This window comes from Callithrix jacchus, chromosome 5, assembly GCF_049354715.1.
Source record: "Callithrix jacchus isolate 240 chromosome 5, calJac240_pri, whole genome shotgun sequence".
NCBI lineage: Eukaryota > Metazoa > Chordata > Mammalia > Primates > Cebidae > Callithrix > Callithrix jacchus.
The window spans coordinates 57,553,669-57,566,071 of record NC_133506.1 but is presented as its reverse complement, the minus strand read 5'-3'; the positions used below and the strand labels follow the sequence as shown (position 1 = coordinate 57,566,071).

General features: G+C 48.4%; 1 protein-coding gene across 3 annotated transcripts in view; it reads left to right on the top strand.

The window, feature by feature from the left end:
* The window catches only part of TAF4 (TATA-box binding protein associated factor 4), an 81,369-nt gene that overhangs the window by 63,398 nt on the left and 5,568 nt on the right, over window positions 1–12,403 (top strand). For 2 of the 3 annotated variants that reach the window (XM_078372046.1, XM_035299091.3), the window contains 5 exons: window positions 30–199; window positions 492–622; window positions 1,907–2,032; window positions 2,767–2,823; window positions 3,275–3,394. In XM_078372046.1, coding sequence (XP_078228172.1) covers window positions 30–199; window positions 492–622; window positions 1,907–2,032; window positions 2,767–2,823; window positions 3,275–3,394 — 604 coding nt within the window. Of the gene's footprint in view, window positions 1–29; window positions 200–491; window positions 623–1,236; window positions 1,352–1,906; window positions 2,033–2,766; window positions 2,824–3,274; window positions 3,395–12,403 lie in introns of all 3 variants that reach the window. The other variant, XR_013535268.1, reaches the window with a different exon arrangement.

Below are 12,403 nucleotides of genomic sequence, written 5' to 3'. Positions count from 1 at the left end.
TTATAATGATCTTTCCTTCTTTCCTCAAGGGATGATGATGACATTAATGATGTTGCATCGATGGCAGGAGTAAACCTGTCAGAAGAAAGTGCAAGAATATTAGCCACCAACTCTGAACTGGTGGGCACGCTGACACGGTCCTGTAAAGACGAAACCTTCCTCCTCTCAGCGCCTTTGCAGAGAAGAATATTAGAAATAGGTATGTCGGTGCTTAATAACAGTCCTTATGAAACAGCTGCGCTGCCAGGGCACGGGGCTTCCGGTGAGCACACCTGTTACCTCGTCATGTGTTTTGTCTGCGTTTGTGATTTCCACATGGTTGCTGGTGGTGGTGCTTGGGTAGATGTGGGTACCACTGTCTTCCACCCCACCAGCCTATCTGGGCTACCCTTGGGTTGTATAAAAGCAGTAACCGCGGAATAAGAGAATGGGTGTAAAGAAATAACTGTGCTTACTGATCTTAAAATACTGTTTTATTGCCTGATCTTTAGGTAAAAAACACGGTATCACTGAATTACATCCAGATGTAGTAAGTTATGTATCACATGCCACGCAACAAAGGCTACAGAATCTTGTAGAGAAAATATCAGAAACGGCTCAGCAGAAGAACTTCTCTTACAAGGTAATGGGCTGTTTGCTGAGGAGAGCATTGTTCTGTTGTTGGCTCCCACTCTGCTGTCTGGAAGCCCCCTCCTCAGGGCACTGGGTCCCAAGTGCCCTCGTTCCTTTTGAGCACATTTTGAATTTCTTATAGGACTAGATTTTGGGAAGACTTCAGTTCTTGTAGCCACGTGGTGCTGGTGCTCCATGAACCCGGGTGAGGGAAGGAGGGAGGGAACCTGCAAGAGAAGAGGGTGCTCTGGAGGGGCTTACCTTTTTTTTTTTTGAGAGATAGGGTCACTCTGTGCCCAGGCTGGAGTGGTGCAGTGTTGGAATCAAAGCTCACTGCAGCCTCAACCTCTCGGCCTCAAGCAGTCCTCCTGCCTCAGCCTCTGGAGTAGCTGGGACCACAGGCATGAGCCACGCCTGCCTAATTTTTTTTTCTTTTTTCTTTCTTTCTTTTTTTTTTTGAGACAGGGTCTTACTCTGCCCCCAGACTGGTGTGCAGTGGTGCAATCTCGTCTCACCACAACCTCTACCTCCTGGGTTCAAGTGATTCTTGTGCCTTAGCCTCCCAAGTATCTGGGACTACAGGCACACACCACCACACCCAACCAAGTTTTGTATTTTTAACAGACGAGACAGGGACTCGATATGTAGCCCAGGCTGGTCCTGAACTGCTTGCCTCAAGTGATCCTCCTACCTTGGCCTTCTAAAGTGCTGGGATTACAGCCATGAGCCACCATGCCTGGTGGGTTTCACCTTTCGGAAGGTGTACCTGTTCGCTCTGTGGGTGCCTGCCTCTCTCCCTGGGCTATGGGCTGAACTGGCAGTCCCTGAGGTGCCACAGCCCTCTCCTCATGAAGCACCTTTTCCACGTAAAACGTGCCTTCCTCGCCAGTAGTCACAAGAACGCTCTTCCAAGGGCAAACTGGGCGAGGTGTTGCCTGCTCCTGCAGCCAGGAGGCAGCGCCTTCAGGGCAGCACAGAAAGTAAACACACTTAGCCCTTGCTCTAAAAGTGGTTCTATGCTGCTGCAAAAAAGGTAAATATTACTTCAAAAAATTAGCCAATGTCAAAGTGTATGAAAGGGACACTTGCCCACAAGCCGCCTGAGGCAGCTAACATGAGCACCGCCCAGAGCCCTCGGGTGCAGCATCTGTGAGGCGGGAGGGGTTGGGTCCTCGCTATAGTCGGCTGGATGGAGGGAGGGCGTTGTGTGAATATGGTCCAGTGGTGCTAGACAACCTCCTTGGTTGCTGGCTTCTCAGATTGATGACAAGCAGTATTTTAACTTTCTTCATAGGATGACGACAGATATGAGCAGGCGAGTGATGTCCGGGCACAGCTCAAGTTTTTTGAACAGCTTGATCAAATCGAAAAGCAGAGGAAGGACGAGCAGGAGCGGGAGATCCTGATGAGGGCAGCAAAGGCAAGTGCTGGCTGTCTGCTGCTGCCGCCTGGGCCCCTCCATCTCGGGCACAAGCTAACGAGCTCACCAAGACACTGGGGTTTCGGGGGTCAGCATGTTCCGGATGCTGTCAGTGGGGATGCAGAGAGAAGCCTCGTTCGTTCAGGATGAGCATAGATGCTCGGGAAGTGGGGCTTCTCCAGATTCCCAGCACCCCACGCGCCACGCGGTCACACCCAGGTGTGAGGCGCTTGTTTCCAGAGCCCCCTGCATGTGCTGGATTGGACTCTTCACACTCACACTGCTCTTGTTCTAGAATGTTCACAGCCAGGCGAGATGCCTCTGTGTAATAGAGTCAGACAGGAGACACTGTGGAGTGGGAGGGGCACATGTTTCGATCACAGCCACAGGCTGTCCTGTCCCTGGTGTGTGGGGCAGGACCACACCTGAGTTGGAGCCTGAGGCCCGTCCTGCCCGCTGTCGTCCAGTCACATCAGGCTCTGAAGTCAGAGCCTGTGACTGGTAGATGACTGTGCCTTCGTAAAAAAATCAAGTGTTACTGATTTTTCTCAAGAGTACTGGCTTTTTTTGTGGTGTGTGATGTAAATTTTTGTCTTTGGCTGTAAGCATTTAACAAATTTATTATGCGTTCTTTCGCATTGCCTAGATGTTACTGTATAGTCAATAAGTTAACACATTTGTTAAATGATAAATATTTAGTTCATGACTTACTTTTCTACCTCTTTCAAAAATAGTCTCGGTCAAGACAAGAAGATCCAGAACAGTTAAGGCTGAAACAGAAGGCAAAGGAGGTGAGTCCTGCTAGTCGTGGAGCCGCACTGCACACTCTGAACGCCCACGGGAGGGGGGCTAAGGAAACCGTGGCACCTCTGTGCGACGGGCATTTGTATGTCTATTTAAAATGTTTGCAAAATTTAAGTAAACACCATGTCAAAGGTATTTTCCTGTGCAAACAGTTGGTGTACTACTTTAAATTCAATGGTGACTTCCCTTTGGGGGGAATTAGTCTCTGTGCTTTTGACTTGCTTATATTTTCTGAGAGTTTTAAGATGAATATATGTTGCTTTTTAAAATGTTTCATTTTTTCTGTGATAGAATATGCTTACTATTTAAAAAGTCACAACACGAAAGAAGTTAAGATTTAGAAAATTATAGAAAACCATTTCATATCTATGCATTACTTCGTAGTAAGTAAAAGCCATGAAATAAATGATGGTGTTTGTTTCCTTTTCAAAATACAAGATGCAGCAACAGGAACTGGCACAGATGAGACAGCGCGACGCCAACCTCACGGCACTAGCAGCGATCGGGCCCAGGAAAAAGAGGAAAGTGGACTGTCCGGGACCGGGTTCGGGAGCAGAGGTATCGCAGCATTGCGGGATCCAGGTCTGGGGGAACCTTGGAGCATCTTAGTGCCTCCCTCTTCTGGGGAACAGACACACATAGGGGCCTTTGCTTTCTCACCATTTACATGCTGTCTTGCCTGTTCTGGAATATTTGTTTTACATTTGACATTTTAAATCCAAATCAACTTACTTGTGAGTATCACATGAGCTGAAAGTCTTTTTCATGAGGACGTTTGATTACCATGATGAGGTTTAGGCGGGATTTGAAAAGGATGTGGGGAAATTATAACTGTGAGAAGAATGATCTGAATGGTAGTAACTTCTTGCTGCAGAGTGTCTGTGGGATAAGCCCCTGTAGGAGAATGGACAGTTGATGGAATGAAGGCATGGAATTGCTGCTCGCTGCTGTTTGTCCAAATTCTGCTACTTTCTTGTACGTGGTAATCTTTTACTCTAATAGTTATAAACCCAGCCTTAACATGTTATTTTTGCTTTCAACAGTGGGTCATTTCCTTTTGACTTGAAGGAGAGCTGTGGTGTTTCTTGTGGTGCGGGTCTGCTGGTGATGGATTCTCTGGTTTTGTTTACTTGAAAATCATTGTATTTCACCTTCATTTTCAAAGGATATTTTCACTGGTTACAAAATTCTGGGCTAATTGTTTTTTTCTTGCGAAACTTTCAAGACCTTGTTCCACTGTCTTCTGACATTCTGCTATAATTTTTAATTTTCTTAGACACAGGGTCTCACTGTGTCACCCAGGCTAGAGTGCAGTGGTATGATCATGGCTCACTGTAGCCTCCACCTCCCCAGGCTCAGGTGATCCTCCTACCTCAGCTTCTCAAGTAGCTGGGACTACAGGTGCATGCTACCATGCCTGGCTAATTTTTTATTTTTATTTTTTTTTAGAGACAGGGTCTCACCATGTGGCATGGGCTGGTCCTGCTGTAATTTTTAACTTTTTTCCCTGTACATAATGTGCTTCATGTCTCTGGCATGACTTTTAATCTTTGTTTTGAGACATTTAATCTTTGTTTTTTAGAGGTTCGTCCGTGATGTGTTTTGGTGTGGTTCTCTGGATATTCAGTCTGCTTCAGGTTTTCTGAGCTTCATAGATCTGTAGGTCCATGTCTTTCATCAAATTGGGAGCATTTCGGCTAGTATTTCTTCAATTTTTTTTCCATTTCAGTCTTACTTTCTTCTCTGGGGGCTCCAGTGATGTGTATGTTAGGCCTATTGATGCCGCCCTGCAGCTCTTTGAGCCTGTGTTCCTGGACTTGGGTCTTTTTTCTCTCTGTTTTCCAGACTGGATGATTTCTGCTCATCTGTCTACAGGGTCCTTGGTAGATGGATTTCTGCCATCTCCATTTGAAGTTTCCATTTGCTAATGTATTTTGCAATTCTAATATTTCTGTTTAGTTCTTTTTTATAGTTTATAAGTATTGGCTGAAATTCCCTCTCTGCTCTCTTATTGTGACTATATTTCCTCTACTTTGAGTGTATTTATTAAAGTTGTTTTATAACGTTTTTGTCAAGTTCAGCACCTGGGCCATCTCACGTTCAGTTTCTCTTGGGTGCGGCTCTCCTTGGCCTTGGGTCACACTTGTCTCCCTGCACGGCTCATGATTGCCTGCGAGAGACTGGATTCTGTGGTTTCCTTTTAAGAGTGTTAATTGTTGCGGGCAGTTGAGTTACTGGCTGACCATCTCGAGTTGGTGTGGCTTTTTCATTTTGTCAGTGAGGATCTAGGGAAAGCCCAAGATGTTTCTCAAGTCCCTTTAACTTAGTGGGACTCAGTTTGCAAACCCTATCTTTCCTGTCTGGATTTGGCTTTGGGCTTTGCTAAGGTAGGTCTTACTCCAGGGCGTGATCCTGACTTACAAGGAAAGGTCTTGCTGCTCGGGCAGGCTGGACACTCACGCTTCTGGTCTTCCCCTGTACTCTGCCTGACCCCTGGCTCCTCTGTTTTGCTCCCAGCCCCGTGGCAGCTGCTGTCTGCTGCACATTGGACAGTCCCTTTCGGTATGCAGGTGCACCCTGGGACAGGATCAGGGTGGTGACCTGATCAGGGCACAGCTCCGCCTCCCTACCAGGGCTGTTGGGAAGCATGTGGGTGGGATGTCCCAGGCGTCAGTGCTGGGGCTCGCCTGCCCAGATGCTAGCAGTGACCTCTGAGAAATGGCCGCCTGGTGTGGAGAGGAGGTACTTCAGGTTTGTTAGACACTGGAATTTTGGCAATATGGCGTCCCAGAGGTTCAGAGAAAAAACTCCTGGGACAGTACAGGTTAAAATGTCAGATACAACGTAGGAAGAAAATATAAACATCTTGTCCTTATAATTGCATGTGTGAGATGTAGATAAATTAGGGGGATTCTTTCTTTGGGTCAGAAATAAAAGAAAGAACAGATTCCCAAGGCTAACATGGGCTCTGGCTGCTGTGTGGCTGGGCGTGTTGGCCCGGGACAGGAGGCTGCAGCAGGAACCTGCACTCACCGGGGTCTCTGCCTGAGTGCCGCTGGCTGTGAGGCCTGCAGCCCACATTGCAAATACAGTTGTAAACCAAGAAGGAACTGAAATTCTGAACAATAACAACATATATTGAGAAGAGCACTTAGAGTTAAGGACTCTTAGTATTTTGTGGGGGAGGTTAATGATATTGATTAGCCTTTTTTTTATGGATTTCTTTTATGACTGAGTTGTCACGAGGCGTAGACCTCGTAGCCCATCATCAGTTCAAGAGCTAGAACGTTCACCTGAGGATCCCCCCACCCTCCACGTGCCCACCACATCACAGCTGCTTTTACCTCTTTCCAAAAGTAACTGCTGCCCTGACTTTATGGTGAAGCCAGAAAGAAACGCCAGGGCGTGCCAGTCCTTGCTTGTGTGACCGAGACACTCTGGTTAACTTGCCATGTTTTTCCCAGGAAACCTGATTGAAAAGGAAACCTTAACATTAAAAAAAAAGGCTCTAGGTCCCTCCTAACCCTCCGTCACTTTCTTTTCCTTACAACATGTTTGTTGAAGGACCAGGTCATTTGGCCTAGGGTGTGTCCTGAGCCAGGGTTGCTGGTGGTACCCTTGGGGTGCAGTTCTGCCTGTTCCTCCATCTTCTGAACTTTCTGCACGTTGGTGGCTGGACCCAGAGGTGACTCTGACTCTGGCTGCATTCCTGCGGCAGGATCCTGGGTGCTGGTGTGTCCCTCACCGGGAGGACACAGGTCTGGGCCTGGCACTCCGGGAATGGTGGCCGGTCATGCTTCCTGTCTAGGGTCCCCAGTCCCTTGAGGTTGGCGACTGCAGTGTTCTTGCTCCATGAGTTCTTTTCCTCTTCCTAGTTGGGGTGTTCTTTTGGAGATTCTGCCCGCACTGCTGTTTGGCCACTTGGTGGGTACAGCTCACAGAGGGGATGCGGGGTAAGTGCTTATGTGTCTCCTTTCATATGCACAGTTGAAGATAATGCATCAGCTGCATGTCGTCCTCAGAAGGTGACAAGCAGTTTTACTTTTTAGTGTGTTGTTTTTATTTTTTCTCATTGTAAACTCCAGGGCTTGCACTTCTCATCGTGGTTGCAGCTCAGATTGCGCCATCGTTGGCAAGTAGAAGCATCTCCAGCTTGATTCCTGAGTCACGCTGGGACGTGGCGCTGGCGTCTTTGCCACCTGGATGTTAACATGCATCAGGTGCACCTTAAGCTTTCCTATTTCAGACCTGGAAATAGTCATTTCTCCAAGAACTAGTTTCTTCTAGTGGGAAACAGTGTTTGAAAACCACTCTCTGGGACTACGGCTGTCACTGCCACTGGGGTGGGGAGTCCTTTTTATTGGACAGAGCTAGGGAATGTGTGTAGAAACAGGGTCTCATGGGTTTATATGGAGATTTCTAGTTCAGGTGGTTTAAATTCAGAGGTATAGGAGTTGCCTGCTTCAAAATGGCATCCTTATCTTCTATAATAAGAATTCTGGCTCTTGGCTGCCCCTGTGGCTTGGGGCCTGGGTAGTTGGAGGGGAGGGCAGAAGAACAGGAGAGAAAAAAAGAATCCTGGTTCTCATGGACACAGGAGATAATAGAGTTAAAATACCTCCTAACTTCACATGTAGCCCGAGAACAAGAATACGGACAGTCCATTGTTCCACGGCGGTGGTGGAAACGGTTGGAAGCCCTGCGCTTTCTGCCTTGGCCCTGTTTTTTATTTTGTGTTGTATTTATGTTGTCGAAACGTGCAGCTGTTTTACACCATAAGCTCTCCTGTCGGCCCTCTTTGAGTTTTAGTGCCATAAATAATGACATGTTTAATGCCGTGACTTGTTTCTATGTTGTGTCTCTGTAGTCGTTTTGGTTTTTCCACATCTCCTTCTCTGCTAGATTCTTTTGGAAAACTTCATGGGAATAGCGTCTCCCAAGTTCCCACCTGCTGATGACTTTGTGCCCTTTGTACATGAAGGTCCGTTGTGATAGCGGTAAATCCTTGACTCACGTTGTATTCCTGAAGTGTCTTCAAGACGTTACCCTGGATTATTTCCTTCATAAAGTGTTGCTGTCCAGATCTGACAAGAGTCTAATTCGAGTTCCTTTGTAGGCCACGTTTCTCCTCCCTGGGTGCCCTTCTCTTGCAGGCCCAGTCATCCCACTGGCGTGCGTCCCGGGTTGGTTCTGCGGGCTGGTGTTGTCAGGACCGGGTTGGTTCTGTGGGCTGCTGTTCTCAGGACTGGCTGTGCTCCTTCCGTGCTGTTCCCAGGCTCCCCAGGGACGTCTGGTGCAACTGGCCGCACTCTTTCTGTGTCGTTTCACGTCGCCTTAGGGACATCTGGAATAGTGACCCTTTGTGTTTGTTCTCTTCTCTTTTTTTCCTCAGAGAGTCCCGTTTTCCACATGTTGGATCTTCTTTGCCTGCTGGAGCACTTTTTACAGTCTCTTTTAAAAATCTCTCTCTTTTTTTTTTTAGGGACAGGGTCTTTATCACCCATGCTGTAGTGCAATGGTGCAATCACAGCTGACTGCAGCCTCAACCTCCAGGGTTCAAGCAGTCCTCCCACCTTGGCCTTCCTAAATGGTGTTGAGCCACTGTGTCCACGTAATTTTTTTCTTCTTTAATTTTTTGAGACAGGGTCTCCCTCTGTTTCCCAGGCTGGAGTGCAGTGGCTCTATCTTAGCGAGATCTCAGCTCACGGCAACCTCTGCCTCTCAAGTTCAAGTGATTCTCCTGCCTCAGCCTCCTGAGTAGCTGGGATTACAGGCATGTGCCACCACACCCAGCTAACTTTTGCATTTTTAGTAGAGATGGGGTTTCGCCATGTTGGCCAGCCTGGTCTCAAACTCCAGACCTCAAGTGATTCTCACATCTTGCCCTCCCAAAGTGCTGGGAGTACAGGTGTGAGCCACCATGCCTGGCCTTTTTCTCTTTTTAAAAAATTATTTTTTTGTCCCTTTTGCCTTCTGTTTCTCTCCAGGCATGATTCGCTGTTTACCTGCTGTTTTGCGTATGCTTCTCTGAGGTCTTTTGTGGCCTGTAAAGAAGCTCTTCTGCCTCTTTCCTCTTTTTCTCTAATAGTAATCATCTAGGCTTTTACCTTGACGTTTTTCTGTTGCTTATTTTGACGTGAGTTTTGGTTTCTTGAACTTGTAACTGCAGGACATGTGGCCTGCAGTGTTTGCTGACTCCGTGGTGCTCCTCTGCGGTTACTTTCAAGTGTTGTTAGGAACGGGGCTCCTCAGTGTCTGTGGCTCTGGGGGCCTGTGCATCTCCTGAGCATCCGGACCATTCTTTGCCTCCCTGCTCGTATCCTGCTCAGTTCTGATTTCACTCCCAGCAGGTTCTCCTGTGTGAGGCTCTGTGCTGCAGGAGTCCTGGCAGGTGAGCGTGGGCATGGGCATTTGCAGTGACCAGGCTGCCCGCCCTGGTCCTCTCTTGCCCCAGGTTTGGCCGTGGCCCTCGGAGGGACCTGCTGCTCTTCCTGGAAGTCCCACTGGCTCCTGGGTCCAGGCCTCTTGGGGTCTAGTTCTGCAGCGCCCTTCAGGTGGTGGCTGCTGTGGTTCATCTTCATCGCTTTCGTTCTCAGTGTTGTCTGCTGGGTTGTGGTTTTGCTATGTGGTTGCTCTTTTATGTGAAGCTTTGGGAAGATCCAGAAACTGCTCTCCCTGTCATCATCTTTCGGAATATGTTAACTTTTAAAATGCCGTTCTTTTAGTTTGAAGTAGTTTTCAGATCTACAGAAAAGTTGCAAGAACAGAGCAATGAGCTCCATGCAGACTCCAGCATGTGAGCACCATGCCGCCTGCTTGGTCCTTGCTGCACCACGCGTGTTTGCGTTCACTCCTGTATTTTTTTGTGTGTATATTTTCAGCCTTGTTCTGACACCATGCCCAGCACCCTGAGTGCTCGTGTGGCCGATACCTTAGGTGGCTACCAGGCAGCCCTCCGGTCAGGTGCTCAGCACCGACGCCACCACACCCAGCACAGCACTTTCTCCACAGCATGGTGGCCAGTTCCGGGGGCAGGTACTGGCATTTCACAAGGCGTTCCTGCCTCACACGGATGCCCCATCTTATCGTGCCTCCACCCACGGCCTCTGTCTTGTTCACCGCCTGCCTTTGTCCTCACCCCTGGGGCTGCCCAGTTGTGGAGATGCTTCCGGCACCCCTTCTGGACCTGCTGGTTGCCTTCTGCCGGGAAGAGAGCTTTGCCCCTCCTTGTTAGTTTATTAGTTTGCTCATTCATTCATTCACTCATTCATTCATTCATTGCTGTGGTGTGGGTACAAAGATCCCTGTTGTGTTTGCTAGGCTCTGATGAGCATTCTCATTTCTAGGCTTGGTTGGTGGCTGGGGTCTGCATCCTGTGACACCCCCTTGTCTGTGAGGTGCAACATTCCTTACTGCCACGTGCACTCCCTGCTCAACTCTGCAGCTCCCTGGAGCTCTGCTTCCTCTAGTGGAGTGTGGTGTTGAGAGGCCAGGATCTGGGCCCTTGGTGTGCTCGGGACCCATGTGCATGTAGGGGAGTGTGTGGCGTTTGCCTTCTGTGCCTAAGGGGCCCTGGGTGTTCGTGTTGGTGCTGCGGTCCTAGCCTAGCACGTCAGGACCTCTGTTTATCCGACCCCCTTCCTTGCCTCTTAGTCCTTTCTCAGGTGATGTGGAACCTAGTTCTCATCATTCAGCATAGTTGTTTTATATTCAGTATAACCAGCTTCCCAACCATTTTGGTGGTTGAGGTCCCTGCATCAGGAGGGAGGATTGGAGGGGAAAGGCACATTGATGAGCTTTGGATGTGAGTGCTAACATGTGTGCAGTAGCCTCTAAGAAGAGTCAGGGATTGTGTCCTCACTCATGAGAAGGGCCAGGGCCTGGGCCTGGGGCTGGGAGGCGCGTGGAGTGCCAAGAAAGCCGGACCTGGAGGACCCAGGCAAGGCGCTGCCAGGTGGGTAAATCGTAGCTCCGGGGTCTCTTTGGGGAGCACCGAGAAAGCAGGACCTGGAGGACCCAGGCGAGATGCTGCCAAGTGGGTGAAGCGTGGCGTCGGCGTCTGTTTGGGGAGCAGTTCTTTCATAGTTGTTTGGCTTGCCTTTTCTGAAGTTTCGGGATCTTTGTGTGTAACCTGTGTCCAGAATATGAAATCTCAGACACCTTTCCTCATCAGAGACGGTGCTCAATAGTTCTTTTCTTTTTCTCTTTTTCCCTTAGGATATCTCTTAAGGGTAGGTCTTCTTTTTTTAACATTTAATTTTGAATGAATTCTACACTTGCAGGGAAGTTACGGAAGTAGTACAGAGAGTTTCCACGTATCTCTCACGCAGTTTCCTCATGTTAAACTTGGCTGTGATACTGTTCTTTATAAAGACCTGATTTGATTGTTTTTCCTGAGTTTAACTTTTTAAAAATTAAACTTTTTTAGAGCAGTTTTAGGTTCACGGAAAAAGGAGGGGAAAACAGTGCGATTTCCGGTGTACTCCTGCCCTGTAGGCGTGCAGCTCTGTGCTGGCCAGTGGTGCATTTGTTGGAATTTATGAACCCACATCAGCACATCCTCACCCACTTCCATGGTTTTCGCCAGGGCATACTCTTGGTGTGTATTTTCTGTGGGTTTTGACAACTGTAGAGTGACGTGTTTCCAGCAGTACCGTATCGTGCGGAGTTGTTCCGCTGCCCTGAATCCCCGTGTCCTCTTCCTGTTCATCCTCCCCTCGAAGCCCCTGCTCTATGGATCTTACGGCCTCCATTGTTTTGCCTTTTCCAGAATGTCATGTGGTTGAAATTTTGCAGCTTCTGGAACTGGCTTCTTTCACTTAGAAATATGCACCTGAAGCTTCTCCATATTTTTCATGGCTTGATGGCTCATTTCTTTTCAGCACGGAGCACTGTTCCAACGTTTGGATGTGCCACAGTTTCTTTTCCCCACTCACCTTTGGAAGCACATCATGGCTGCTTCCAAGTTCTGGCAATTATGAAGAAAGCTGGTGTGTACATCTGTGTGCAGGATTTTTTGTGGACATAAGATTTCAGCTCCTTTGGGTAAATACCAAGTAGCACGACTGCTGGATCACATGGTAATAGCGCATTTAGTTCTGTCAGAAGCTGTCAGACTGTCTTCCAGCAGCCGCAGCGGAGGGGCCTGTTTCTCCACATCCTCGCCAGTGGTTGGTAGTGTCTGTGTTCCGGGTTTTAGCCGCTCTGGTGGGTGTGTGGTGGCATCTTGTTTTAATTTGCAATTTCCCTGTCGAGGGGGAGGACGTGGAGCATCTTCCTGTATCTCGTTTGCCATCTGTAGGTCTTAGGTGAGGCATCTGTTCAGGTTGTTTTCTTATTGTTGAATTTCAGGCGTTCTTGGTATATTTTGGATGATAGCCCATTATCAGATGTGTCTTTTGCAAATATTTTCTCCTTACTAATTCTTACCAGTGTCCCCGACGTCCTTTCCTGCCCCGGGACCCTCACGGCTCCTTGGGCTTCTCTGCTTGGTGGCAGCTGCTCAGTCTTTCCTGGTCTTTGATGAACTGACACTCTGGAGAGCGCTGGTCCTTGCCTCATGGATGG